Source organism: Phasianus colchicus, chromosome 5 (genome assembly GCF_987193195.1).
Source record: "Phasianus colchicus chromosome 5, bPhaCol1.hap1.1, whole genome shotgun sequence".
Taxonomy (NCBI): domain Eukaryota; kingdom Metazoa; phylum Chordata; class Aves; order Galliformes; family Phasianidae; genus Phasianus; species Phasianus colchicus.
In genome coordinates, this window is record NC_143440.1 from 4338998 (window position 1) to 4366388 (window position 27391).

General features: G+C 40.6%; 1 protein-coding gene across 2 annotated transcripts in view; it reads right to left on the minus strand.

Annotated features, from left to right (window-relative positions):
* NAV2 (neuron navigator 2) overlaps positions 1–27391 on the minus strand; it is a 188165-nt gene that overhangs the window by 33619 nt on the left and 127155 nt on the right. For both annotated transcript variants that reach the window (XM_090140200.1, XM_090140199.1), the window contains 7 exons: positions 15639–15777; positions 10185–10476; positions 8571–9273; positions 4313–4780; positions 3226–3291; positions 2180–2224; positions 486–646 (listed from right to left, as the gene is read on the minus strand). In XM_090140200.1, the coding sequence (XP_089996326.1) occupies positions 486–646; positions 2180–2224; positions 3226–3291; positions 4313–4780; positions 8571–9273; positions 10185–10476; positions 15639–15777 (1874 nt within the window). The remainder of the gene's footprint in view (positions 1–485; positions 647–2179; positions 2225–3225; positions 3292–4312; positions 4781–8570; positions 9274–10184; positions 10477–15638; positions 15778–27391) is intronic.

The window sequence follows — 27391 nt, forward strand, 5'->3', positions numbered from 1 at the left end:
TTCCTTCATTTACTTTCATCAATGTAATTAAGTTAAAGAATTTTTCTGAGATATAATTCCCCTGCTTTTGGATATTATTTCAGACTCAGTTTTGTTAAATTTTCAAATCAGCCAGCTGATACAAACACAGAGATACTAAGTGATATGCTTGGCCTTTAAAACATTAGTAAGCAGGCAGGCAACATTTTCATTCTTTCAAACACAGCAACGTGTGACATTAACGAATGGCTCTGCTTAATAGCTCACAATTTAGATTAAGGCATCTGATGACTCCAAGGGAAATACTTTCAGATGTTACTGTAATTATGCCACCTTTGGGCACACAAGACACTAATGCTGATTAGTCACACTAATTTCAACAAAAGTGCTTCCTGAAGGTTCAAAGCAGTACTTCGAGCTGCTGCAAGAGCATTACATTATGTCATATGCTATTTTCACAGCACACAAAGTATTGCTGTGATTATCAAAACACATTTGTTATTCACCAAGCTGGGAGAAGTTAAATCTAGTTCCAGAAGGTGATGTTATGCTGGATCCCGAAGAAAATGGAGAATTGCCAGCAGTGTCCTGGAGCCCTCCTGCTGAATGCGACCGTAGCCATTCTTTTGCATCTTCCTGGCTACGAAGTTGGGAGGAAGGAGTATACCTGCACAAAGCAAACAGGCTCTTTCAAAATGAATCCTGGCAACTATTGAATAAAGAAAGAAGAACAAGCGACCAAACAAACCATGGAATGTCACAAAGCTTGAGGAGGGGGAGAGGGAACGAAAGATGGAAAAACTTTCATATAAAATGTAAAGATTTCTCCTTTCCTACAGCTTCAGCAATAACCAACTAGCAGTTAAAAAGATACCAGTAGAAATTGTGTAGAGTAGCACTGCAGAATCAAGTGCAGCATGTGTTACATAGGTATGACTAGAAAACAAAGACATAGCTTGGAAAACCCTTCCTCTCCTTAGGATATGCCAAAATCTATCCTTATTTTAATATTTTGGTGCTAAGATTAGCTGGATTTCTGTCATACTACAATCCAAGAAAGCCATTATCAGATTTTTAAACAAGTTGGGAACCCGATAATTTATATTACACAAACAGGTGCATCTCATATGGTTCAAAACAAAATTAAATAATTTAAATAACCAAATAATCAACATGGAGACTACACTGAGCCCTTTCTGAAGGTAAACCTGACACATATATCAGTTTATTAAAAATGGGGGGTTTCTGCATGATCACCACCTACCTCTTCAGCACTCAAATGTTTCAGTCTTAAGAGAGCTGCACCACACAAACACTTTAAACAAAATTCCAGATTAAGAAAGGCTTTTAGCACTCAGCTTCATGGGATAAAGCTGCTGTGAAGAACGATGCATAGAACTAATTGCAGCTGCCATTTCAAGGCATCAACTCAGAGATCCTGCAAGCTGCATTAAGCAGTTCTGAAGTGACAGTTTTTCTAAACTGTTTGATATCTCCTATAAATTCTGTAACATTAAATGTTAGAAGACTTCATCTTGGCAATCTCTTGTATGGATGGAATAAAAAAAACCATCTGTGCAATGTTGTACATCGTAAAAATCACAGTCTTAGAGAGGCACAAAATGTATTAGAAGGCAGGGTGCCAGAGGTTTCTTTGGGAATTCTTTTGTTCTTTTCTAGATAAATAAAAATGATCTCTGAGATGCCTGTGTGCTTAAGGATTCACAAGAAAGTATCTTTTGTAAAGTGAATATGTCCATACACATCCTAAAAGATTTAGGATGATAATGAAAATATTTTCTGCTTTTGTACGAACACCAAGGACACTGGGGTGAACATAATCTCATGTCACTGCATGTAACAGTGTAACAAAAGCTGTAACAAAAGCAGCAAAATTACTGCTTCCAAAGCGAGCCCAGTGATGGTTGATGAGGTGCTTTCCAGCAAAAGCCACAACTCTTGCTTAAGCAGACAAACCACTGGATGAAAAAAAAAAAAAAAAGAAAAGAAAAAGCACAGTAGAAAACAACCTCCTTTAAGGATTAAAGGAAAAAGCAAAAAGAAAGAAAGAAGAAAAGGAAGAAAGACTGTTGCCACCTCTTGCAAGCACTGCGACCATCACCACCAGCCACAACAGAAACACAAGGCAAAACTCCAAAGCCACCACAAAAGCTGTTAAACTGTGTGGAAACACCAATACCTGAGTCCCTTCTTAGGCAAAGTGTTCCTATCAAGATGTGGGTCGCTGCAGAAAAGTTAAAAGAGAAGAACTTCAGAGAAGGACAACAGGGAAGGGTTAAGATCAGAGTGAAGAAGGGAGTGCAACATCTGCATCACCTCCTCAGAGGAAAAAAGTTCCCTACAGGAACATGCAAAAACCTTCTTCCCCAGGTGTGGTTTTTCACAGGCATGCAGCTGACACCATGCTAATGAAGCTCATCTGCTCACAAAGTGATTCTGTCATTTCTCCCGACCACAATGAACGTAAAAATACTGCGTGTCAAGCATATGCTTAAAAATCCCCATTTCGACAGGCTATTTCTGAAAACTGAGGAGAATCTGCTGGTCAGAACTACCTTCCTGCCACTTTGCTCAGCAACACACGTTGGGAATGCAGCCTGATGTTACTCTTCAGCTGCGTGCTATGGGACTAACAGGATCGAGCTGTTTAAGTGTACTAATCTCAGCTTAAATTCCATCAGCAAACTGAAACATTTTGATTCGGGTCATCTTTTTCCAGCTTTTACATTCAGTTTTAGAAGGATGGTTGAGCCCAAGCCCCCACAAAACACTCATGTACCAAACTGCAATAAGGGACTGACAACACTGAATGACACTGGGACTTCACGACATAAGTGACAAGCCTGAAACACAGTGAGAAAAGCAGCATGCCAGAAGGATGCTGAAATGCTAGTGAGAGTTTCGAATGACAGAACAAAAATTGGCAAAGAAATGAGCAAACGTTAAGAAAAAAAAACAACCAACCCCAAATCAAAAGATGTTCCCAGTATCAAGTGCAATGAGAAGAACATGCCAACTCTGCCATATGCCATAATCTAGATTTAGGTAGATAAATGGGGTGTTTGAGTGCACTCTCACTGGCATGTCTTTGTGTCAGTTCACAGCTGAACAATGAACACAGCAGAGGACTCGACTGAGCACATCTTTCACAAAACAATTTGTGTTACCAAGATGGGCAACAAAACCTACAGCCTTGTGCATTCTACTGTCCTGAGACAGCATTACCTGTCCTGTCTCCTGGGCAAAGTATTTCTGCAGAATTTTGGACTAGCAGCAGGGGAAGAAAGAGGGCTAGAAGAACCAGTCCAGTAAGACAGAAAAATATTAGAATGAAAAAGAGGAGAGAACAGAAAGGAATTAAAATAAAAAATAAACCCAAACCACCAGAACATTACATTCAGCAGTAACTTCTGCATTAAGATGCAAATGCAAAAATTGTGTCACTTGACTACATAACTAGACATCAGGATGTAGTTTATTTCCAACACTTGCGGAGTACCACCTTCTACAACAGAGAATGCCCTGCAAGTCTCTGTCTGTTTTATCCAGATGCTGGCTCAACATTCTGGAAAAGCAGTCATGTTCCCTCCTCCCTGATCAGCCTGCTCCCCACTCCTACCAGCTACTGATGACAGCTGGGAAACCAATCAGCCTGAAATACAATTCAAGTGACCATTTTCCAATTGGATCCAAATCCCAGCTGATTTGTTTAATGCATTAACACAAACACCTCCACCAGAAGAATGCAGAGGGCAGCTGGAGATGGGGTAGAGGGCAGGAGGGAGAGGCAGAGAAGGAATCAAGTGACCACCGAGACAGGGACTTTTCAGCATGAGCTCCAATCTAAAAGCTTGTCAGATCACATCTTCTTTTCATAAACTGTTGTCGTCATCACAACATGCAAGCACTGGTAGCCCAGATTCTACCTTCATCAAATGCTATAAGCAAGAAGTTAAGCAAGAAGCAATAGATTTTCAAATTAAAATTATCATAATGTTGGAGGTTTTTTTGAACACCACCAACAGATCAAGTGACTCAGGAAGGATATGCAATGCAAAATTCATATTCTAAGTATAATACAGTAACAAGAAAAGTTGTCGTACTGATTACCATAGCAAATGAAAAATCTCACCTGAACAAATGCACTTGCTCTGACCTGGGCTCCTTTCCTAGAATGGTTACTTAGTTTGTTCTAGTAATCTCATTCAATCTTGCAAGAAGCACAACTACACTCTTGCCTACTGCTGACAGAACCCCACTCACACTGGAAATACATACGAGTATATGGAAAGGAGAGAAAATAACTACTAACCTTTCAGACAGTGTAGTCTTAACGCTGTTGGTTCGGACAAAGGGAGTCACAGAATCATCTTTAGAGGCTGTAATCAAGCTCCCGGAGGAGTTATGGCTCAGCCCACCTCCACTGCTCAGAGAGATATCAATGGATTCACAGCTGGTATGAAGACTGCTGACAGACTGATAGCCAATGCCATCCTTGCTAACAGCTGAAGAGCTACTTGCGTTGGTGCCCCATGTTAAACTGTTGGAAGGAGCTGAATGTGCAGAACTGGGACTAGAAGCTAGTGGAGACTGGTTCAAATCTGTGTTTTTACTATAGAGAGGACTGCTGCCCCCGCTGCTTAGTATACCACTGCCAGATGGTGAATCAAGATTACCCTGCTGGTTCATAGTAGCATGAGGATTGGAGATGACTACTGAATTTTTCATATTTTCTGCTGTTGTGATGGGAACTTGCTTACTAGGCTTTCCACCAAAAAGTCTGCAAAAAAAAGACAATATGAAAAATACATAACATGGAATATTAAATGCAAAGATATTTTATATCTAAACTACATATCTTAGGTTCAGAAAATCAACTTAAATAAATGATAATAGATTAGATATACAAAACTACAAATTTCTCAATCTCCTTATATTCAGTCCACCTATGCTCGGTCCAGAGACAGCTACCATAGCTTCAAATGCATCCTTGGTGTTTCTGCACTGAATCATAGAATAATACCTTCTCAAAGCTAAAATGTTGCCTTACACAACTGAAATATAGCTGTACTATTGTCTTCTCCTTAAAGGAAGGAGATACCAGAGAAACACCTCACTGATTACTCCAAAACACCAAATAGCACAGGTTGAAAGCTTATTGTCCAGTGAAGTTCTTTGCAAATCACTGACTGCTCTGCAGACCCAGCATTGCGTGCAAGGATGTAACACTGAAGATATTTACTGACATCAAATGTAGGTTCATCTCATTTCAGTAGCTAAACTGGCTAGAAACTATTCTTTTGGAGTACAGAATGAGACTGTTCCTTGTTTGGCACCTGGAACTGCCTCAGGAGAAAATCAGCTGAGTGACCACCAGTGCAAGGGATGGGATATAAAAGCATGGTTGGAGGAAGGATGACTGCAGCTTTTCCAGTTTGCATCACTGATGCCCATGCTACAACTGCACCACTTGCCAAGAAAACACCCTCCCTAGAACACTACTTCTACATCTGCCTTTTAGCTCTTTTAACTACTTTAGAACACTAGCTCTGCTCACCCGTATCTACATGGATTTGCTATTTCCATATCAACAGCATGTCATACTGGGGGTGAAATCTTACAAAGTGGGTGTCTACTGGACTGTCCTCAGAGAAGAGGACTATAGCATTTCTAGCCAAGAGCTCCTAAAGATGTATGGATGTGTATGCTCTGAGCAGAACTTTCTCTGCTTTTTAGTATGCCCAGGTCATCTGCACACCACATGCACACTATTCAGCCTATCCAACACTTCCCAGAAACTCAACCTGCGTAATTTAACTAGGCCCTCTACAGCACTTGTAGTAAACCCAGTGATGCCAAGAACCACTGTACTTACTATATACATGTGCTATCTTAAGCTTCAGCACACCTGTGCAATGTCTGCAATGCTTCCATTGGATTGTTACTCTTGCATACTTGCAAAGCACTGCTGGACCAGGCTGAGATGCACATTTCTCATTATCTTATGTCCAGCATTGCTCCAATATCTGTGCCAGGAACACTCAGCACCTGACTTAGAGAATGCAGGCATTCACAAATCTGCACAGATCTGGCAAAGTTGGCTTACCTAGACGCCATGTCATACCTTAATGATTAGGACAGGCTGAAGCCTTAAAAAAAATAAACACCACTTATACAGGAATTGAGAGATATTTAAGAGTCTAGGTTCCATTTAGAGTTAATGCTATTGGAGTGGCTATGAAGAAAAATGTCAAACCATACTGCAATGCTACATGTCCTTCAGCAACAACAGCAGCTCAGGGTATTCCTGCTTGTATGCCATTGCACACCACCTCTTCAGTTATATAGGCAATCTGAGACTTAGGGATAAGATCCTAGAGCTTCAAAAAAATCCAATCACCCACACACCAATTTTACACGCTGTTTTTAAACTAAGCAATCTTCCACAAGCTGTTTCACAGCACTTCTACTACAACTGAAAGGACTAAGTGCTGTGGCACAAACAGGAACACTTTGCTGCCAAAGGCAGTGTAGTGCTGAACCACAGCCTCGGAACAAAAGGTTGTGGTCTGAAGAGCATTCCTTTTGGGACAGAAAACATCCATCCCAGCAAGATAGTCACATCAATACAGGGATTAATTCTGGAAGGAAATACACTGCAAGAACGGCCATCTGTTTTCTCCTTCCTTCTATTAGTGACAAGCAACTGATAAATTCGAGCTGGCTCTTCAGTCTCCCATTAACAGAAAAGCAGTGTATTATATGTGCAGTGCACAAACACCCAACTAGTAAAATATATCATGATAGAAAACAGCTTCATTTAGTGGAAATGCTGGATATGTAATGCTTCAGCTAAAGAGAATATTCAGAGAATAGACACAGTGAAGGTCCCATAGCAAAATTACAGAATTTCACTGTTTACAACAGTTATATGTATTTGCAGACTTTCAGGCAAAGTTATGGCTTCTAATTTACTGTAAGCTGCAGTAAATTCTGCAGTTCTGTGTGATTCTGTGGAATATTTAAAAAATTTCAAGGCTGAGAAAATATACAGGAAAAACTGTGTGCAACCCATCTCAACTGAATGTGAGAATAAAGCTCAAAGTCTTCTCAGCTGCCATTCTAGAAATCAGTAACAAATTCAAGAGGTCAAATTCAACTCTGACACATACATCTCTATTTAGACAGCCTGGTAAAAATTCAAGAATGAAATTCTAGATCTAATGACGGAATGGTGAAATTCAGCCTCAGCATCTTCTCTTTGAAGTTGTATATATTTCTAATGCAGAATTTCAATTATATGGCTAGCAACGTGGCTTTCTATTAATAATAATAATAAAAAATCTGCAATTGAAAAATCAATCAAATTTTCAGATTTATGTGCCTGAGGCATGCAACACTGAAAATCTGCACTTGCCATGTGGCACGCCTTAGAAATGAAAGGTCCACTTGAGTTTTTCATTTTAAGGAGTCACCGATGAAGATTAAATGTTCTAAAAGACATGGCTTATCTAATGATAATCGGGAATAAAACAAATGAAGTAACTTGAATTACCCTCACAAAGGCTCTTCAAATAAAACCACTTGCCTAAAAAGAAACAGCTTACAACTCAATAAAGCTTTAGGCTAAGCTGCCATCACAGCCATTATGCTTGCACTGGTGCTTCAGATGGAACGCAGCCTTATCACATCACTGCAAGCAGGATGATGTAGCGTAACTGTATGGGTATTATGGTGTCAAGACAAAATGAAATGCAAAACACTGCAACTTGAAACAGACAAGCTACTCAATGTCAAATTAAATTGAAAAATAATATTAACGGAACCTTTCACTAATATCAAGACTTTGATGCACACTACATCAAGAAATTAATTCCTGCCCAACTCAATATTCATGTTAAAGTATTGTGTGGGGCAATGGTGGAGAATCAGAAGACAAGTAAGACAGCTGTTCAAAAATACTCCTGAGATAAGAAACTTCAACCCATCTTAGACAGGAATTTCTCTTAGGCTTCTTTGTACTTGAATAACCTGCTGTTATGAGTCTTACAAAACACTGGCCTAATCCACATTGCTGAAACATTGGTTTGGGTTAGGCATGTGAGTCTAAACATGGTAGGTCAGACTGTACCATCACAATGAAAATTTGAAACAACTCTTCCATTGTCAATTTGTGATTTGAACCACCACTGGAGCATGTCCAGGTTTGCTACATACACACTAGTGCAAGAACTCTTCAGTAACCTTCACACAAGAAAATATTTCTTCCTGTGGTATCAGTACAGACAATGCCTTTGGGCACAATTCTTAAGACAGAGACTCATATCACAATTGCCCGTACTTCTGCCAGACAGGTTGCTTTTCCTTTCCAAATGTTAAATTCTTGCTCCTGTCTCACAGTGTTCTGCGTATTTACAACACTAGTCAAACTGCTTATGTGAAATTAAATACAAAGACCTTCGTGTAGGACACTGAGCGCTCCTCAAAATACAGCCAGAGCTGGCCCAAAGAGTCCTGGATCATTCAGCTCTAACTAACATCATTTCACAATCAATGAATTTATTGCCTACCTGCGCAAAGTGGGAGAGGCCACATCAGGATACTTGGCTCCTTGCTGGTGAGTACTTTGAGCTCCACTAGAAGCAGTCTGTGATGCAGGGTTCACTTTAACAGAATTACATGAGGCCACACTTTCGTTGTCAGACGAAATCCCTTTCTCTTTATCAGTCTGATTGACTAATCCTGGCAGAGAGCTTCCAAGAATTACCTTGGCAGGCTCTCTCATTTTAGGGACAGGCAACCCAGCTGATTTGCTGCTTATGTTGGAGTCTATGCTACTAGTGCTAGATCTATTCCCAGCTCCACTTCTGCTACTTGATTTACTTGGCCGGGGTAAACTACGATACTGAAGGTTAGTTCGAGCACTGAGCGCTAAGTAGCCATCATCCTGGTTCTGTGAGCCATCAACACTAGTCTTCCGACCAGTGGTCCTACCCATGAGTCCGGATGACTTTGGGATTTTTCCTAGAGTAGCTGATCTATTGGTGATAGTTGCCCCACTGGCAGTAATTATAGTCATGCCTACAGCTGACCCACTCTGTTTCTTAAATCCGAATGCATTAGCATTAGCAGCAGTTGCTCTAGAGTTACTTGTGGGAAGCTTTTTGGATTCATCACCACTGCTGCGTCCTGCATCTGATGGGGAACGTTTAACATGTCCAGCCTTAGGAGATAGTCTACCCTTTTCTGATACCTTGGCGTCATCAGTTTTCCCTACAAAAATAGAAAAAGAATTCTAATATTTAATGACTTGAAAACAGCAAGCAAATGATGAAACTCAAAGCAGCATGAAAAGCAAAAGCGTGCTACCCACAAGAGTGTGGTTAAAAACTATGATCTAGTCTGCACTGAACTTAAATGCCACTCTAGTGAGTTATACATGCAGACTTGCCAGAGAAAGTATATGGTGTGTTATCCCTTGATAGCATGAAAAACAGAACAAACTTATGTAATAGTGACAGATTAGAAAAAAAATGTAGCGCTCTGTAGCTACTACAGATTGATCCCCTTTTATCATCAGAAAGAAGTTGTGTCAGGCAATCAGAGTTATTTTCCTAACATGTATTTTTCAGGAAAATAAGTACTGACTTCTACTTTTCTTGTGTACAGTTGTGTACACAAATCAAATAAGAGGTATTAACTTACATTACTTGCTTATGTAAATTCAATCATTTTTCATTCACACATCTGCAAGTGCTAAAATCAACTCTAAATTTATGAGAAAGCCCAGAACTAAAAGGTGTTTTTTAGTATAAATTAGCATGTGGGTTTAGTACTGGAAAAAAAAAAAACAACTCTCCTCAACCACATACACTGTATATTCTGAAAGTTAATCGTGACTTCAAAAGCTAAAATTACATTATTTACGCTTATATGTTAATACTATGTCCAAAAAATAGCTTGGCTTAAGACCAGGGTTGTCTTGAAAACAACTTTCAAAATGAACAGAAACAGAAATGTGGACATACAAGTTGCCATACAGGTTGAAAAAAATACCTAAAAATAAAAAGACAGGATTACCTGAAGTTCAGGTTCTACCTCTATCAAGAATTCAGCCTGTTTCCCTACTCATCGCCCTTTTTTTTTTTTGCTTTGGCTTGTTTATATCTTACACCTTTTCTCACCTGTTCCAGGTGTCTTTAATGTGCCCGAGGTGGTTGAAGGTTTAGTCCTTGGTGTGGTAATGCCAACCTGAGCTGACATGCCTCGTCGCCAGGAACCCGTCTGCGAAATAACAGTGTTCTTCCTACCAGAAGTGCTTTTATCGGATTCATCAGACACATCAGAGGGATTCCGCCTCCATTTAGATCCTTGCTCCATTTTTATGCCACTGTCGGATCCTCCATCTGATTTCTTGACTTCATCACTGGACCATAACAAATTCCGCTCAACCTGGGAATGCTTTTCTGCATCAGTCTAGGACAGATAATGAATTATAATAGAACCTTCACAGCACATCTTCCTTTTGAGCAGCTTCATAAAAGAGATTCATTAAACTGATTAATAAAGTCAGCACTCATCTCTAAGTACCAATAAATGCAACATGACACTGAATAGGAAAAGCCACAGTAAAAAAAAAGAACCCCAACAACGGTATATCTTTTCTAATGCAGTAGGGATAAATATAAAAAAAAGATACAAGTTGTTCCCTTTAGAACAAATAAATAAATAAAAAAGAAAGAAAAAGAACTTGGTTTATAAAGGATACATTCAGTCCTATGCCACTCATAATCCCCCTTTCAAATTTCTGAGGAACCCTTTATAGTGCAATGCCAAAAAATCATTTTGAACTTGTGCAGCTAGCTTTCCTTTGTTCCTGCAGCTTTCCTATCTCTTGTCTGGCAATCTGATCTCCAGAGCATGATGAGGCAGCTTTTTGAACAGATCTGAAGATGTGGAATTCTGTTAATTCTAATATGCTAGGAAGACACCCAAGAACTGAAGAAGAATGAATCCCTCCCAACTTTCTAGCAACACTCAAGTCTGTCTTAAATACACAAATTACATCAGCTTTTCAACCATACTCAGTTTACAAACTGTTTTTCCCTATTCTTTGAACAGACTGATTGTGCTGCCAGTCTTCTACTGAGAATTTAGCAGAGATGTAAAACAGAATTTTTTCATGTGCAAACTTTTGCCAAATTCTCAGAAGCTCTTAAATGAATTCTATTAACACATATGTGAAATATATTCTCTCTGTATTAGCTTTTCCTATTGGCATGATTACTATTAAAATTATCCTTGTAGAACTCTACTTTCAAACAATTTTGATTAATTTGGGCAAATTTAGTAATACCACAATCAACTTTTGTGCTCAGGTACAAATGACCTGCTCCAGATGAAAACGTCATAATGCTCTCCAAGCACGACAGCATCACGGGTTGATGGTTGGACTAGATTACTTTAGCGGTCTTTTCCAACCTTAATGATCACAAAAGAGCCTCCCAATTCAATACCTAACCATGAAGTCCTCCAGTAAGACTCAGTGAATTTTTGGAAGTTGCTGAGTATGATACTGTGCAGCAATAGAAGGGTAATAACACTTGAAATCGCTTCAAACGCCACAAATAATTATAAAGCTCATAATCTTTTCCTCCCTTTGAATAAGCAGAAAATCACAGCATAGGAAAGGATGCGTGATAATGTATCATGTTTACAGCAAAATACTGTACTTCAAAGTTCGTAAGGTATGTTTCATTATTTTCCTTTTCTTATCAGATCACATCATAGGTATAACAGAAATGGGGGGGGGGAGGGGGGAATTTAATTTTTTAGTAGTGGGGGGTGTTTAATTTTTTCTGAGTTTTACTGTAACTTAAAAAAAAAAAAAAAAAAAAAAAAAGCTAGTCTAAGTGATCAGTGTGTGAAAGATAACACCACACATCAGAGTGATCTTTTTTTTCAGGACCTGAGTTATTTATCTACATTTATCTAGGTACTGACCCATTAGCGTAATAAGCATTTCCTGAGGTATGAATTTAGGCTGGAAGACTTTGGGATGGCTATCTTTCAATGCATGAACACCAGTAGGTTTGTAACACATTCTCAATGTGACCATTTCTGTTTCTTGAGTTTCTCTGAAATCATCATTTCATGAAAACATCTCCTATGCTCCCACATCTTAGAAGAGAGTATAGGCAAGAAACAACAAACAATCAGCAACAAAACAATCCCAACATCACCCCTCACATGTTGTGGTTAGAGTCTCACTTCAAATACCTTGTCTGGAATTGCATATTTACGCTGTACACATTTGAGAGCAGAAATACACCTACTTGCTAGTAAAGGCTTTATTGTAGCTTTGGTTGACTATGAAATGCTCCTGTGCTTTCCTTTTCCCCGCTTCACAGCTCTAAGAACAGTACAATCTCAACACAGCAAGTAAACTGCACTACAGCAAGTCCTCTCTCTCCACGCTCTTCAGTTCTACTTCATCTCCCACACATACTTTTTTTTCTAAGCTCTTTTCCCCAGCCTTTGAAATGCTGCACATTTACCCTCTAAGCTCCTTGGCCAGAGATGTTTGCTTAATGGTAAACAACGAGAACAGCACAGAAACATGACTAAGGAATCAAAGGCAAAACATGGTGAAACCTGGCTTCCAGTTTCAGCAGAAACTCCACCCACCTGAAAGGCCTGGATTAGGTGAAAGTGGAAAACTCTGCTGCAGGACACAGCAAGACATGCAGCACAATAAAACTATTCAGTAAGCTGTAAACAGATCAAATCCATCTTTGATCCAATGAAACTAGGAAGTCATCTTGGTCCAACAGTTAAAAGATGCTGCTGTTTTCTATTTAGAGGAATTGTTTCCTTTCCTTCTTGTGATCCCTGTATGATTACGAGAACAAGTTTACAACTGAATCTTCCCTTCTATCTCGTTGAAGTTAAGTAAGTTATTTTCAAATGCCTACTCGGTCTTCATCTCTGCAATATATGTATGATATGACCTTAATGGCAAACTCTATGCAGTGCTGTATTAAAAGGTAAATCAATCAAGTCTCTGCAATGCTTGGGAAAAATTTACAGTGCTGCAAAAGCAGTATAGCTATGTTAAGTGGTTTAGTGTTTGGCATAATCCAACACCACTGCCCAGTGAGGTTGTGGATGCCCCCTCCCTGGAAGCACTTAAGGCCAGACTGGATGGGGCTTTGAGCAACCTGGTCTAGAGAGAGCTGTCCCTGCCTATAGCAGGGGGTTTGGAATTGGATTATCTGTAAGGTCCCTTCCAACCCAAACCATTCTGTGATTCTATGATAATCAAAGCAAGACACAGTGCCATGGTAAGGTAAATTCTGGGTCCCTTCCCTGGCTTGTTCAGAATCAACTTGAGAACATCTCCACATCACTGCTACCAAAGGAGACTACGATAATCAATGTCTATAAAGATTAAGTCATGTCCATTTCTAGGGCCTGGTTCTCAGAGATGAACAAAATACATCTTCTTCTGGAGATGGAGGTATTCAGCAGTTCTGAAAATCAGTTTCTTAGCAGAGCCTTTCTTTTCTACTGTGAGCATGTCCTGCTCATTGCAGAGTAACTTGCTGATTTTATCAGCAGACACTGACATGTTAGGGCTCTCTCCCTTTGTTGAGCTGCCTTGTTTTTCTGAACTCTCAGCTGCACATATGTTAGCTTCCAGCTCCCTCTTTAATTATCTGAAACCCAATTTCTGTACCACCTCAAATAGATGCGGTAGCTTAAAAGTTAAGTGCCTGCTATTTACAAGAACCAAAGCAATGGATTACCTGAGAAGAAAAGTCTGCATTGCTGTGCAGCTGTGTACCAGTCCTTTATGGCTTACCAAGCAAGGGAATGCAAACCCTGGTACATGTCACCATACTCAAGATAAGGCAGAAAAAGCATATATGCAGCACTGCCATTAGCAGTGAGGACTACTTTGGGCAACAAAAAACAACCCTGCAAGATGCACATGGTTCCATCACTCCCTGCTATCTCCATACCCCTGCCATACCTCTGTTTCAGTCATGGAAACTGAGGAAAGAAGCAGGTAACAGACACAAATCAAATAACTGTAAACAAATCCGTACATCTTGGCTCCCAGCTCCCTCTTCTAATGGCTATGCTCTTTACAAGCTTCAGCTCATCTCCTTCTGCTACAGGTCTGCATTCTTTTGGATGCTGTGATAGTTGTGGAGGAGGAAGAGAAGCTCAACAACACAGATTTTGATCTCTTAGAGGTGTTTCCAAGAATCTGATCCATTAGAAGATACAAGTCAAATGAGTTTCTATTTTTTTTCTTAGTTTAATATTTAGTCACGTCTCCTTTTTTCTCCTTTTTTTCTTCCCAACAGTATTACAATGTTGAGATATTAACAGTTGTCAAAAAAAACATTTGAGTTGCCTATGTTATTCTCCCTGTTAAGATACTGAAAAACATGTTTGATATATCTTAACTCCTCTCAACTTGTACAGGACTTGCATTAGCAGTTTCGAGCACATAAGAAATAACTGATACACAACCAGAGGCTAACTGGGAAGCTTTAATGTAGGCTCAAATATGCACTATGGCAAGGGAACAAAGAGTAAATATATGCTTGCACCACAGTCCTGCAGGCAGAATAAGACTTCACAGCAACCACACTTCTACATTAGAACAGGTATTAACAGCAAATTTAGGGTCCAGTTATGAAAAGAAAGAAGAATAAAAGAAGAAAGAAACCGAAGAGAAAGTCGTCTATCTCCCCTTATCCTCTACCTACTGCAGTGCTGACTCACTGCAGGGCAGCAGATTTGACATATATACATGTAGGCTGCTGATGGACACAAAATTTATCTTCCTTTGAAATGCCGCTGGAAATAGAAAGCCTGAAGTAATGTGCAGCCCCCCAGAAGTTTAAAATAATTTATTTCATTTGCCTAGTACATGTGCATTTCCAATGGGAGTGCAAATAATCTTTAACCTTTACGCTTACTCAAATTTTATTCTTTGAAAAAAACATAACATCCTTTTGTAGAGCTAGTAGGAAAAATCCCATCTACTAATGCATGTTTTCTGAACAGCAGTCCTGTTACGAAGGAAAAAAACACTTGCTGCCATAACACCACAGCAGATATTCCATGGATTACACACACACACAGAGGAAACATTCATAAACACCACATACGATGGTTACTGCTGCTTGACATTTCCTTTTCAGCAACACCCACTGCATAGAGGGCTGTGCATGGGTTCAGTTGGCCAAGTACATGGGAAAGGGGAAGGTGGTGAAGACACATAAAAAATATTAGCGTGGACTAATTGAGGAATCAGGAGCTCAGTCTTGGTGAAGATGGTACTTAACATTAGTCAAAACAACAATATCTCTTGGCATTCTTAATGTTTTTCTCAATCAGTTTCCAAGTTTTTCAGCCTGTGTTGCTCAAAGGCTGTAAAGATAGCTGCAAATTAGAACAAGGTTACTGTTAATGGAAAAACATTTGTGCATTTAATTATTTATTTAATTATTTTTCAAGAAATAGTATCTGTGAAGGCATGAACAAACAGTTCATCCAACTTAAGACAATAATATTGGCTGCATGGGAAAATAATAATCAGTGTTACTCTTTTACCTTACCTGTGCATCTAAGTTTTTACGGGAGGAGGCAGGTGTGTTGGCGTAAGAGCTGATAGAGGAGCTGGTGTTAATGTCATCAGTGCTGAGATTATCTATGGTGTCACTGATCCCACTGCTGACGGAGCTGCTGTCATCCCAGCTGGGGAAAAAAACAACACAAGAAAGGAAGAAAACATGGGTCAAAAGACAAAACGTAATTCAAAAGAAAATTATTATTTCTTCAAGCAGTATCCTACTGCTGGTTTCCTGTATTACAAAACAAGTCTAAGTTCATGCAGCTCACTGATCATGCTGTTGCCATGCAGCCTACTCTTTGTCACTGTGAAGCTGGCAGAACCAATGATGTCATTCTTCTCGCTGGCTCATTGAAAGTTTGAGCAAACAAACCTTGAAGTGACCCTTGGAACAATGCCCACAGTCCCACACGAGGGAAGGCGTTAGCAGCAAGGTATGTGCTGGATGGTGTATTATTCACGTGCACAGCCATGATGCAGAGATGGAATGCAAACACAAGGATCTCAGAGCAATCTTTTGTACTTGGTTGTTAGGCATGCGACCTAAATCTACAACTCACAGCACCAGTGGTATCAGAAATGTTTAGAAAATAGACAGTTGCTATCAACTGAAGGTCTGAAAGAATACCATTGTCCAGACAGCACATAACCCTCCTCATTTGTACAACACATCATCTGCAAGCCCAATACCCAGCCAGTCCCCAAGAAGCAGAAGACCACCCAATGAACTCCTCCTTTTTCAAACTTTCTTTCTGCATGATGTCATGCGGATGGAATATCCCTTTGGCCACTCCCTGCTCCTTATGCCCACCAGGCCATTGCTGGCAGGACAAGAGGAGAAGCTGAGAAAACTAAAATGGCCTTGGCTCTGTACAGTGCTGCTCAATAATGCCCAGAAACATCAGTGTGTTATCAACATTGTTTTTCTCCTCAAACCAAAACAGAGCATCATACCAGGCAGGATGAAGAAAAACACTCAGTGCTAGTTTAAATTAAGACAAGGACACAACAGCTAACTACGGCTGGAAATGCATAAATACAGATGTCATAGATTTTTCAGAAAACTCCGGGAATTTGCACAGCTTCACCAGCAGCACACCTTGCACAGAACATCAGCTGCAATAGGGACATTGTGTGCCTGCAGGAATGATTACTGCTTGCAGCTGCTTTTTCCTACTGCTTTGTTTCAAGCAAATCGTACTCACCAACCTGCCAGCAGGGTCATTTGTGGGAATTTTTCCTGCAAATCTCCAATGCAGCTAGCTTGCCTGCTCACATCAACATTTAAGGAGCCTGACTGATGTTGCCCTGAGGAACCCTTGCTTTGCTGGCCCAAACTGTACCCTGCAGCAGGACAAGGACAGTGAGGGACTGGTGCCTGCTAAGGCTCAACACCACCAAGCATTCCCACTGGTCTGTATCAGTGGTGAAGCTATGTTTCCAAGGAAGGCTACAATCTTTGTCTAGATTTGCCTTTACCTGTACATTTTTTGAAGAGGAAGCTGATCTAATAGAAAACAGAGGTAGAAGCTAAAAGGAAGCTCCTAACACAACTTGAGATGCCTTGCAGCTGGCCAAACCGGCCAGCCAGCTTTTACACGACAGCTTTCAGTTTTCAGAAACAGACCTTATAACTGATATTTGACATCAGAAGCTGTAACACAGAGCTATTTCAACTCCCTGTCTGCCAGCAAGATGGCATTCCATCCTCATTCCTAAAAAGCTACCCAATATGCATTCCAGATACAGTTACTTTTCCAATGGGGGTGGGGGAACGAATTCTTTATCTTTATAATGAACAGAAATGTTACATTGCTGAGCATTCACCACCCTTAAGCTATCACAGGCCCCAGTTCATCAGTGTCTAAAAAACACATCTCATCTCAATTGCAACTTCTATCAGCCAGTCCCATCGACTTCAGTCGGGCAATCTTGGGCAATATGGAAATATGTAAATGCCCTTCTGAACTGGGACATGTGCTGAATGACAAAGGTGGAAGCATGCATCTGAATGCATTGATTGTTGTGGCTTCCCCTTAAATACATCCTGGGCTACACATCTTTCATGTGCTGATGGAGGCTGTGGCCACTTGCAGTTTGCGTTTTCAAGGGTGCTATCTGTTGCTAGGTTTAAAAAGGACAGCCAACCTGAGATCCACAGAGATGTACAGTATTTTGGTGGCTGGAAGATAAGCAATAAGGCTCTTGCAGGCATGCTGATCACAGCAAGAAGCAATACTGATACCCATGACCATTCTGACAAGCCAAGCATCAGGGCAAGATGCTGTTACATTTACAAGCTCTTTACCCCACTAAGTACACCAGCCTGTATTTGGTGCAGCACACTGCATCTGTCACCAGATGGATGCATCTCCATTGCACATTGCTCTCACAACAACCCCCAAGACTCTGCATAAATCCATTCACTTTTGAGTTGGAGCCTTGATGGTTAAAGCCAAAAGAAAGGATGCAGAATGGGGAACCCAACAGCCCTTGTAATTACAGTATGCTTGGTTCCCAGAGCTGCGATAACATCTTTGTAATTTAGCTGGTGCAATTAATAACAGCTGATGTCAGCGAAAGTCTACTCAACCGTGACCTGAAGCCGGAATGTTTGGGCTTTCCTTTCTCTATTTGATTAGTTACCTGAAACTTTACTTTGATTACTAAAAACTACATAAAATCTTATAAATATATTAGACAGGCAAATCATTCAACCACTCTCTTAAAAACCATTCCACTACCGAAAATAGCTGAAGCAAATGAGGTCAAACAGCTAGTAAAGACATACTGCCACAGATGAGATGGAGGCAAGGTACAGCAAAGCTTTAAGCAGTGCTAAAGACCGGGTGGGAAAATTTACCATCACAGCCCAATGCTAGCACTTCTGCCTTCCTATGGAAGGTAGAGCCTTTTCCTCCTCATGCTGTCTCTTTTCTTGCAGTAGAAGTGGGCTTTCATGTTATCAGTTAGTTACCCAAAGCACACCAAGCTGTCTCCTGCTCCCTACAAGCCCAGCAGCACCCTTGATCAAAGGGAGCCCTTCCCTTCCCTTCCCTTCCCTTCCCTTCCCTTCCCTTCCCTTCCCTTCCCTTCCCTTCCCTTCCCTTCCCTTCCCTTCCCTTCCCTTCCCTTCCCTTCCCTTCCCTTCCCTTCCCTTCCCTTCCCTTCCCTTCCCTTCCCTTCCCTTCCCTTCCCTTCCCTTCCCTTCCCTTCCCTTCCCTTCCCTTCCCTTCCCTTCCCTTCCCTTCCTTTTCCCCATCCCAGGCTGCTCACCCTATCGTGACTAACGTCTTTGCTAATACAGATCACCCACATAAAGCACTAGGTCAACTACTCCAAGCTGCTTTTTCAAACAGGTCTGCAATGCAGTTAGGCTCAGACTTGTATTTTTCTACAGTCTATGAGCACTTTCTCATCTTGCATAATCATTGTCCACAGAAATGGGTTTTCTCTTGTCAGCTTGGAAGGCACATGAAACTGTCCGAACCACTGCGCAGTCCTCAGGACATACCCCTCACTGCAGAAACATTTGCAGTTTGCAAGTCCAAAGAAAAATGTCATTAAAACACGACTCAGTAAAGCTATTGTCAAAGGCTGGAAATCCGCCCTTTGCTGCAGATGGGTGTGGATTCTAACATTGCTGGCTCTTAACTCAAAACCAAAATTACAATGAGCTGCTGAAAAATACATTTGTCAAAGACAGGGCCTTGGGGCTCTACAATATTTCAACTGGAAACATGGTAATTATCCTCTTCTAACTAAAAATTTAACTATTTATTAGTTGATAGGAGAACACAAAAAAAAAGTTCAAGGTGTAAAATGATTGAAACTTCGCAGTGCCTTCAAAGAACTAAAAGGAAAAATTAAAAAGCCAGAAAAATGTAATTGTGCTATGAAGTGAGATACTAAATACTGCAGTTTCCACTGTTTTCTTCTGGGATTTCCTATAATACTGACATCACTGTGTCACAAATCCAAAAGCCATATGCAGCCCCTTCCATGGTTCTCCTCTCAGACTGTTATAAAAGGTGACAAATAACTGTTTGCAAAAGAATGTAGAGCAATCTACTTCAAAAACAGCAAATTCAATTAATATATTTCACAGGGTTATTAATCATCCACCATCTCTCAGTCTTTGCTACTCTCTTTTACTACGTCTTCATATGCATTTTGAAACAAAACATTCTGTTTCTAACCAACTGTGGTGCTCAGGGATAACACTTTTGAAACAAGCTGAAAAGTGAGACCATCCAAATTGAAAAGTAAAACAGAGAAGGGGAAAACAAATACAGATCAATTCCACCTGTCCTTTCTGGAGCAGAATCTGATCCCTGTACAACATTTCTGGCACTCAGTTAACCTCCTGGAGGTATGCTGTGAGCTGTTCAGTGACCATTCGGTTTACATTACCACCAAGCTGAAGCACAGTGTTGTGTTTAGCATTCATCTAAAATAACATTTCAGGATTCACGTTTAAAAGATCTATTTGTAAAAGAGAATAATTATCAACAGAGGAGTATCAATATGGGTCCAAAAAATTAGGGAAGAAAAGTGTAGTAGAAGCTAGAAATCTGCACATCCTTTCTGCTTAATTTCTTTGTACCAGTCTAATAACCCTTTAAAAAATAACATAGATTTTATTTTGCCCTTAAAACTTGACAAGCCACTGCCAAACTTCAAGCAAACACAGCTAAGTGTGCACACATAGGGGCTGCTAAACCCATCTAATCTAAGTAAATTCAGCAGTTGACACGCTCCAAAACTTCATGAAACAATGTGACTTTCTGCTGAAACTAATCATCTCTTGCCATAAAGCAGAAATTCCAATGACAATCTCTTTTGCTCCAAGACACTTCAATTACTCACTATCTACAGCCACTAAATAGAGCAGTCCCAGGACTGCATTAAGTTGCAAAACGCTTGGCTGGTGGAACTTGTTTTCTGGCCATTGTTCAAAACAATTGATCCTATGGCACTATGCAGCCTTGGGGTGAGGTGATAAATCAGAGCCTTTGACCCAGATGCTGGATGAACAGTATTGCACAGCTAGCTCTGAAGAATCCAGCCCAAATACTGTAAGCAGCTACTGACCCTTGTTTCCTGGGCTTGAAACTGTATTTGCAATGACTTTCCTCTTGGACTGCTGCTGGCCCCCAATTTACTGGTCCACCCAAAGCCTTCCTGTGTTGAGAAGGCACAATCTGTCCAAGAAAAAAAATCATTGTGAAGCATACAGCCCAGCAATGAAACAGTGGCTCTTCAGTGGTCAAGTCAAAGATGTTGGGTTGATGGCCGGCTGAGATGACCTTAGCGGTCTGTTCCAACCTCAAGGATTCTATGATGACCATATGATTCAGCTGAGGACTTGGCTCAATTCCCTGTGTTCCCCTCTCCAGCAGCAGAGCCAGGAATCCACAGCCAAGCACCAGAGGGACGCGCAGATGCAGCTCACAGCTGCAGCGTGCTCTTCTCTCCCTCTGGCCCTGGCCAAAGCTCTTTGGGGCTGCAGGGATGAGGCCCAGAGCCCAGAGCTGATACCTGGGGGATCGATCCCCTCCCACCACTAAGGCACTAAGTCACAGCCCCAAGAAGCAGTGGCACTGACTGAAAACAGCAACGCACTTTCTGACACAGGTCTGCCCTCTGAGTGCTCCTCCAGAACTGAATGGGCGGGTGAGAGCTGAGCAGTCACAAACAGCTCCTGTTACCTGGCAGCCTGCTTTGGGAAACAAAGAAAAGATTCATAGCTCCAAAACAAAATAAAAATGGGTTAAAACACAACGAAGGAAAAGGAGAGATTAGCTGAATTCTTAGAGCACTGACATAACTAAACAGGGGAAGGAGAGGAACGAAGGATAGTGTGGAAACAAAAACATGTAGCAGGCATGTCAATTCCTTGCAGCAAGCAGCACTCAGAGCAGCCTGACCTGCCCTGATCACTGCAGTCACACACCCTGGGCCAGGCTACCTGCCTGCAGCCCTGGCGCACACAGAGCACAGGCAGGAGATGGTTGTGTTGCTCCCCAGCCTGCATGTAATTCCTCCTGCTTGTGCTCCAGCTTTAACACAAATGCATCTCCTGTAAGGTCAGTGCATGGTAATCCTAGGAACATGCGGCACAAAATGATCAGCTGAAGGCTTGAGAACAATCTGCAGTCACTGTTGAAGTTTTTCGTTACTCAGAACACACCACAAAGCTTCTACATCAGTGAACTAAGGCAGAAACCTGAGCAGAGGGAACAAATGCCACCCGCAGCATCCCTGGCAGCCAAGCCCACTGCATCAGGCGTTCTGCAGGCGTTCACTGCCTCTCTCCCATCGGGAAAGCTGAAAGGCAGTATCTGTCCTTAGGACAGAACTGCAACACCCTCACTAGTACCTGGTTTATGGCAGGCTTTAAAATTAAGCTTACTTGAAAGAAACTGCAAAAAGGAAAAAGATGAAATAACCTCCAGAGACAAACAGTTCATCAGGAAGCCAACGCAAATTTGCACAGGAGTGAAAGCTGTACAGTCTATACTGAAATGCAAGTGCAGCCTGTGCTTCGATAATGGCCAGGAACAGCCTCACTTGTGCCTTTGTTTCAGTGAGGAATGAGCTCATTCTTGTCGAGAGATCCTTCTTTTGCTCAGAGAGCAAAGGAGTGTTAAAATATAACAAAGCCCTACAGTTTTCTGCGACTAAAACTGTGTGACATGGAGAGACAACAGTTAGACTGCTATCTATTAAACAGTCAGTAAAACTCACAGAATCCTGAAGTAAAGCCAGAAAAAACAAACACAGCAGTAGCTGTCAGTTCTCACATATGGGCTTTCTGATTATTTCATCAAAATATTTGTAACATAATAAAATATACTGACTTTGTGTATTTGGCAAGCCAGATGAAATAGAGAATGCAAGGAGAAAACTTCCCGCATTTACTGCATCCTCTAACACGTTTCCATTGCTGCCAGAATTTAAATGCTGGTCCTACTCACACAGAGGTGTAACACAACACACACAATGCTTTCGAAGTGCAGAAACTGTCTTACCTTGCAATATTCCTTGGCCAAAGCACTTCTCCACCTTGCTGCCCAAGAAGAATCCCAGGAAAGGGGTTTAGGTTTACTTTACAGGTTGATACCTTCATTAGGCTACCATCTAACACCCCATGGAAGGAAACAGCCTGCAATTTGACTATCTAGGCACAGGCTTTGCAAAGTTGGAGGAATGCTGCTTTTCAACAGCACTCAGTATCCAGCAGATCTGAAAGACACTGGCAAGTAAAGCCTAGCTAGAAGGTGATCATCAGAAACTTCCCCTAGAAAGAAATCTGATCCCTCAACAAAATTAACCTCTGAAGTGCTGGAGAAGTGAGAGGTCAAGGCTTTCTACTGGTACTAGGTCATCTGTGAAAAGCTGTAACCTGATGGCAGTAAAACAGGCAGACTGGGTGACTCCAGATCACATACCGTAACATATGAAGTAAAAGCCCATGTCAGCAATCCTGTACTTGAAGGTACTAAATGACAGCATTTGATCTCAGCTCAAAGCCTACAATCTGTAAAAGTGTATTTCCTAGTCTGTTTTTATAGTATCACAGAATGAGTCAACTATGTGACTGCTAAAATAACTATAGTTTGCTTTATGAGAATGCAGCAGCATAAAAGCAGACGACATACTTTAAATGTTTTAACATCAGATATTTGGAATACTGGTAAAATACAAATGTTACACATATATACGCATAAATAAAAAATATTTTCAGTACAGATCTGCTGGTAAAGACCTTGATATCTTTATTTCTTAATAAAGAAACGGGGACAAGATATGTAAGATTTCTCTGTTCAGGGATAAAATACACTAATCATTATTCACAGATGTAAAGCAAGGGACTTGCCACTTTCCTTTAATTCAAGTAAAATAAAGATGGGTGTTTATACATGTTTGGTTAATAAAAATGTACCATCTTGAGTACTCAGAACTCTTATTTTAGCCCAATAAAAATGCTCCATGACAGTATTCTTCCTACATCTCCGGCTGTATATGTGGGATTTTTTTTTTTTTTCTAATATGTGAAACTATGCCAATTCTATTTAGAATCATAGAATTGCTCGGGTTGGAAAAGACCTTAAAGATCATCAAGTCCAACTGCAACCTTACCAAACTACCTAACTCTTAACAACCCTTTGCTAAATCATGTCCCTGAGTACCACATCCAAATGGTTTTTAAACACATCCAGGGATGGTGACTCAACCACCTCCCTGGGGAACCCGTTCCAGTGCTTAACAACCCTTTCTGTAAAGATGTTTTTCCTGATATTCAATCTAAATCTCCCCTGGCACAACTTGAGTCCATTTCCCCTTATCCTGTCACCTGTCACCAGTGAGACCAACCCCGCTCTCGCTGCAATCACCTTTCAGGTATTTGAAGAGAGCAATAAGATCTCTCCTTGGCCTCCTCTTCCCCAGACTAAACAGTTGCTTTAGTCACTCCTCATAGGCCATATTCTGCAAGCCACTCACAAGCCTTGTTGCCCTTCTTTGGGGGCAATTTACTGTGGCAAGCAGAACTTAGAGGCATGAATTACCCTTATACTGCACAAATATAACCTATAAACATCAGAAAATCTGTGAGACAGTGAGAATTGTACTACCGGTTGCCTACAACCCATGTAGACTCACCATTCATTGGGTCTCTGGCATGCTAACTGGCTCAGTGCAGGGGGTAGCACCTTCAGGCACAGAGAAGGAAATATCCCCCAAAAGTACTCCCTCCCTTCCCCCCCACAGGAAATACTATAAACAGAAGGGGAATGGTGACAGTAATGTCGATGATGCAAAACACAGTGGTGTTGGATAGCCACACCTAGTTGGGAGTTGAAGGCAGCAATGGAACTTGGAGTAGAAGAGGCCAGGAGTCCAAGGCTGGATGGAGAATCAAGGTTCAATATCACAGTGAGCTGAGGGTGTTGGTGAGCGAAACACCAAATGTAGATGTGTAAAGAGAAATACCAAGAACTTGACTCTTGCTGAAGTCTACACAGTTACCAACATTGACTAATGCACTAACGTACAGCCATAAGGAAATACGCATATCCATTCCCATCCCCAGGACTTGTTCAGTAAGCAAGAAGCTACATTACTAATCCAGCCAGGGTAGGTTGCCATTGTCCAGGCCACTGATAAGCAAGTGTGTCATGAAAAAGGGATGGGTAGAGAAGACAACACCAGGCTGCAATCCTAGCCTCACCTCAAGAAAACCATCAACCATTCAGCCGGAAGCCAAAGAGAAGAGAGGTAAAGAATAAGCAGAAGTCAACCACACCAATATAGTTATTAACTGGGTCCAGCTTGGGTATCTTATTTTAAGTAAAAGGCATGTTTTAGCAAAATGCTGTACTTTTGGTTGAAAGAGTTAAAATGTAAGTATTCAAAGGTTACAAAATAATGACTTTGCACAGAAATTCTTCTGCCAAAACCTTCAAATAAACAACTTGCAGTCTGAGCTTGCTTTTCTGTTCTGGAGTCCATATTTTAGTGGCCATGATGTTACTATAGTAACAAAGACAACTGGTAATTTAGAGGCTGGTGGATGTGACAACTCACAATTTGGAACAATACTAACAATAAAAGTGGTTGCAGAAAAGCATCATTTAACACAAATGTTTGTGTTTTAAAATGAAAAAAAGCCGTTCATTTAGTATCTTTTTGCAGCTGGACTATTATCTATATTAAGTTAGTCTAGTGGTGAATGAAAGATAGAAACATGACCCTTCTGTATCTTGCAGTTCAGTCATCCCAGCCCCTTCACAGTGTGTACGTGCCTACATGCAAAGCCACAGATACCACTAGCTTTGTAGAAGGACAAGAGTCACATAGCTTTTTAAAAGAAAAGTATTTATTATCCACAATAAAAGTGAGGGTAAAGTTACTCATAGACTCACCTCTGCTGAGTTTAACTGCACTCAAGGTATCCCTTTCTAACAAATCCCATTAACTGTTCTTCATTCATTACTATAATCATGGAGCAGTTGCTAGAAATAAGTCTTAGATATCACAGGTACTTAAAAGAATCACATCTGGAATAGAAAGGCTTTCTTCTAACCTGTCTTCACCAAAAATCTCTCCCCAGACTTGGTGTTTCTTAATTACCTGCTTACAGAGTTCTATAGAAAATTAGCACCCAACTCACACTAGTGGTAAGGGCAGCAAGAAATGTTCTAATGCCAAAAATGATAAAATCTGAAATGGCAAGCTAGGGAAAAAAAAAAAAAAGGAATCAGAACATCCCATCTTTTAAATCAATAGCTACGAATAAAAACAAAATCACAAGATTAAGGTACAGTGTTGCTCTCTATACACTAATCTACAGACCCATTGTCTTCCTTTTCCTGGCAGCCCTTCTGCTGCAAAGGAGGAGGGATTTTGCAACATAATACCTATAACACTAAATACAGAGGGATATTTCCAGATGAATTTTACATGTAGTAATAATCATAGTTTTATGGGTCAGGAAGTTCAGAAGATTAGTGCGTTATGGTTGCAGTTTATAAAAGCTTTTGTGTTAGAACTGCATAGCAATCGGGTGAGATAAGCTGTGAACAGCTTTACATTAACTTCTTTTATGGTAGTTAAAGTTTGAGAGAAGTAAAGAGACCCCAGGTATTAATTTATCTACAGAACAGCTGCTTAGAAAAGACTGCGAAGTGTCCTAATACTCAGTGTAATAAGATCATTGCACCTCCAATTGCTTGTTCTTTTTCTCCCCAGTTGCGTGCTATTTCCATTAACGTAAGGAAGAACAATGTGCATAGCTTAAAAGAAGCTAAAACCGCATGCAGCAAAAAAACCCCACAACCACAACAACAAAAAACAACCTATCAAAGAAATCTGACTTGATTTTTTTTTTTTTTTAAAGGCCCAAAACCATGATTAGAGGTTTGCATTCTAGGCTAAAGCAACATGAATCTTGTTTCATTTCAAGCTCTCCCTAAGAGAACACTGAATATGTCTGAAAATCAGGTTTTCCTGCAATATCTTAACTTCCTTCATGCTTTTATTCTCATCAGCTGAAATATATATATTAGTTAGGAGCTTATAAAATGTCTGCGTTTGATGACTGCAGCGTCTATAAAAGTAATGCAAGCAGCATAGACTGTAAAGACATTGCACTTCATGGTCTTTGTATGCTTTTTTATAATGTGTGGTATGAGGTGTCTGCCACATTTCACCGTGGAAGGGACTCTACTACAACTGGGTAAAATGATGTCTTAAAATAATCACAGTGGCTAAAATTCTATGGATGAACACAACTGACATAAGCACTGTGTCAAAGTAAGCTCTAGGGGAACACTGGAATCAATGTAGTCAATAAGAAGAATGGTAGCAAATATTCCCTAGCTGCCACAACGCTGTGAACTTGTGGTTTTTCGTTGTATTTCTGAAAGAAGTTAGGAGCTGGAAGAAGTAGGTCTGGAAAAATGAAGCTCCATTTTTCAATTCCTTTCATTCTTCTGAATGAAAGAGGCGTGGTATTTGCAGCCCAATGAAGGATGCGTGCTATGAAATACTTGCCTTCACATTCTCCAAGGGTAAGAATCCTCTCATCTTAGAGACTTCCCAGAAAGCAGACTATTACACTGTGCTGGCTGCCTGGAATTTTTTATGCTTTTAATAAGTAAACATATGAAGCACAGAATATCTCAGGATTTTATTAAAATTACTTACATTGGTAGTACTGTGAAGAAGAAAATA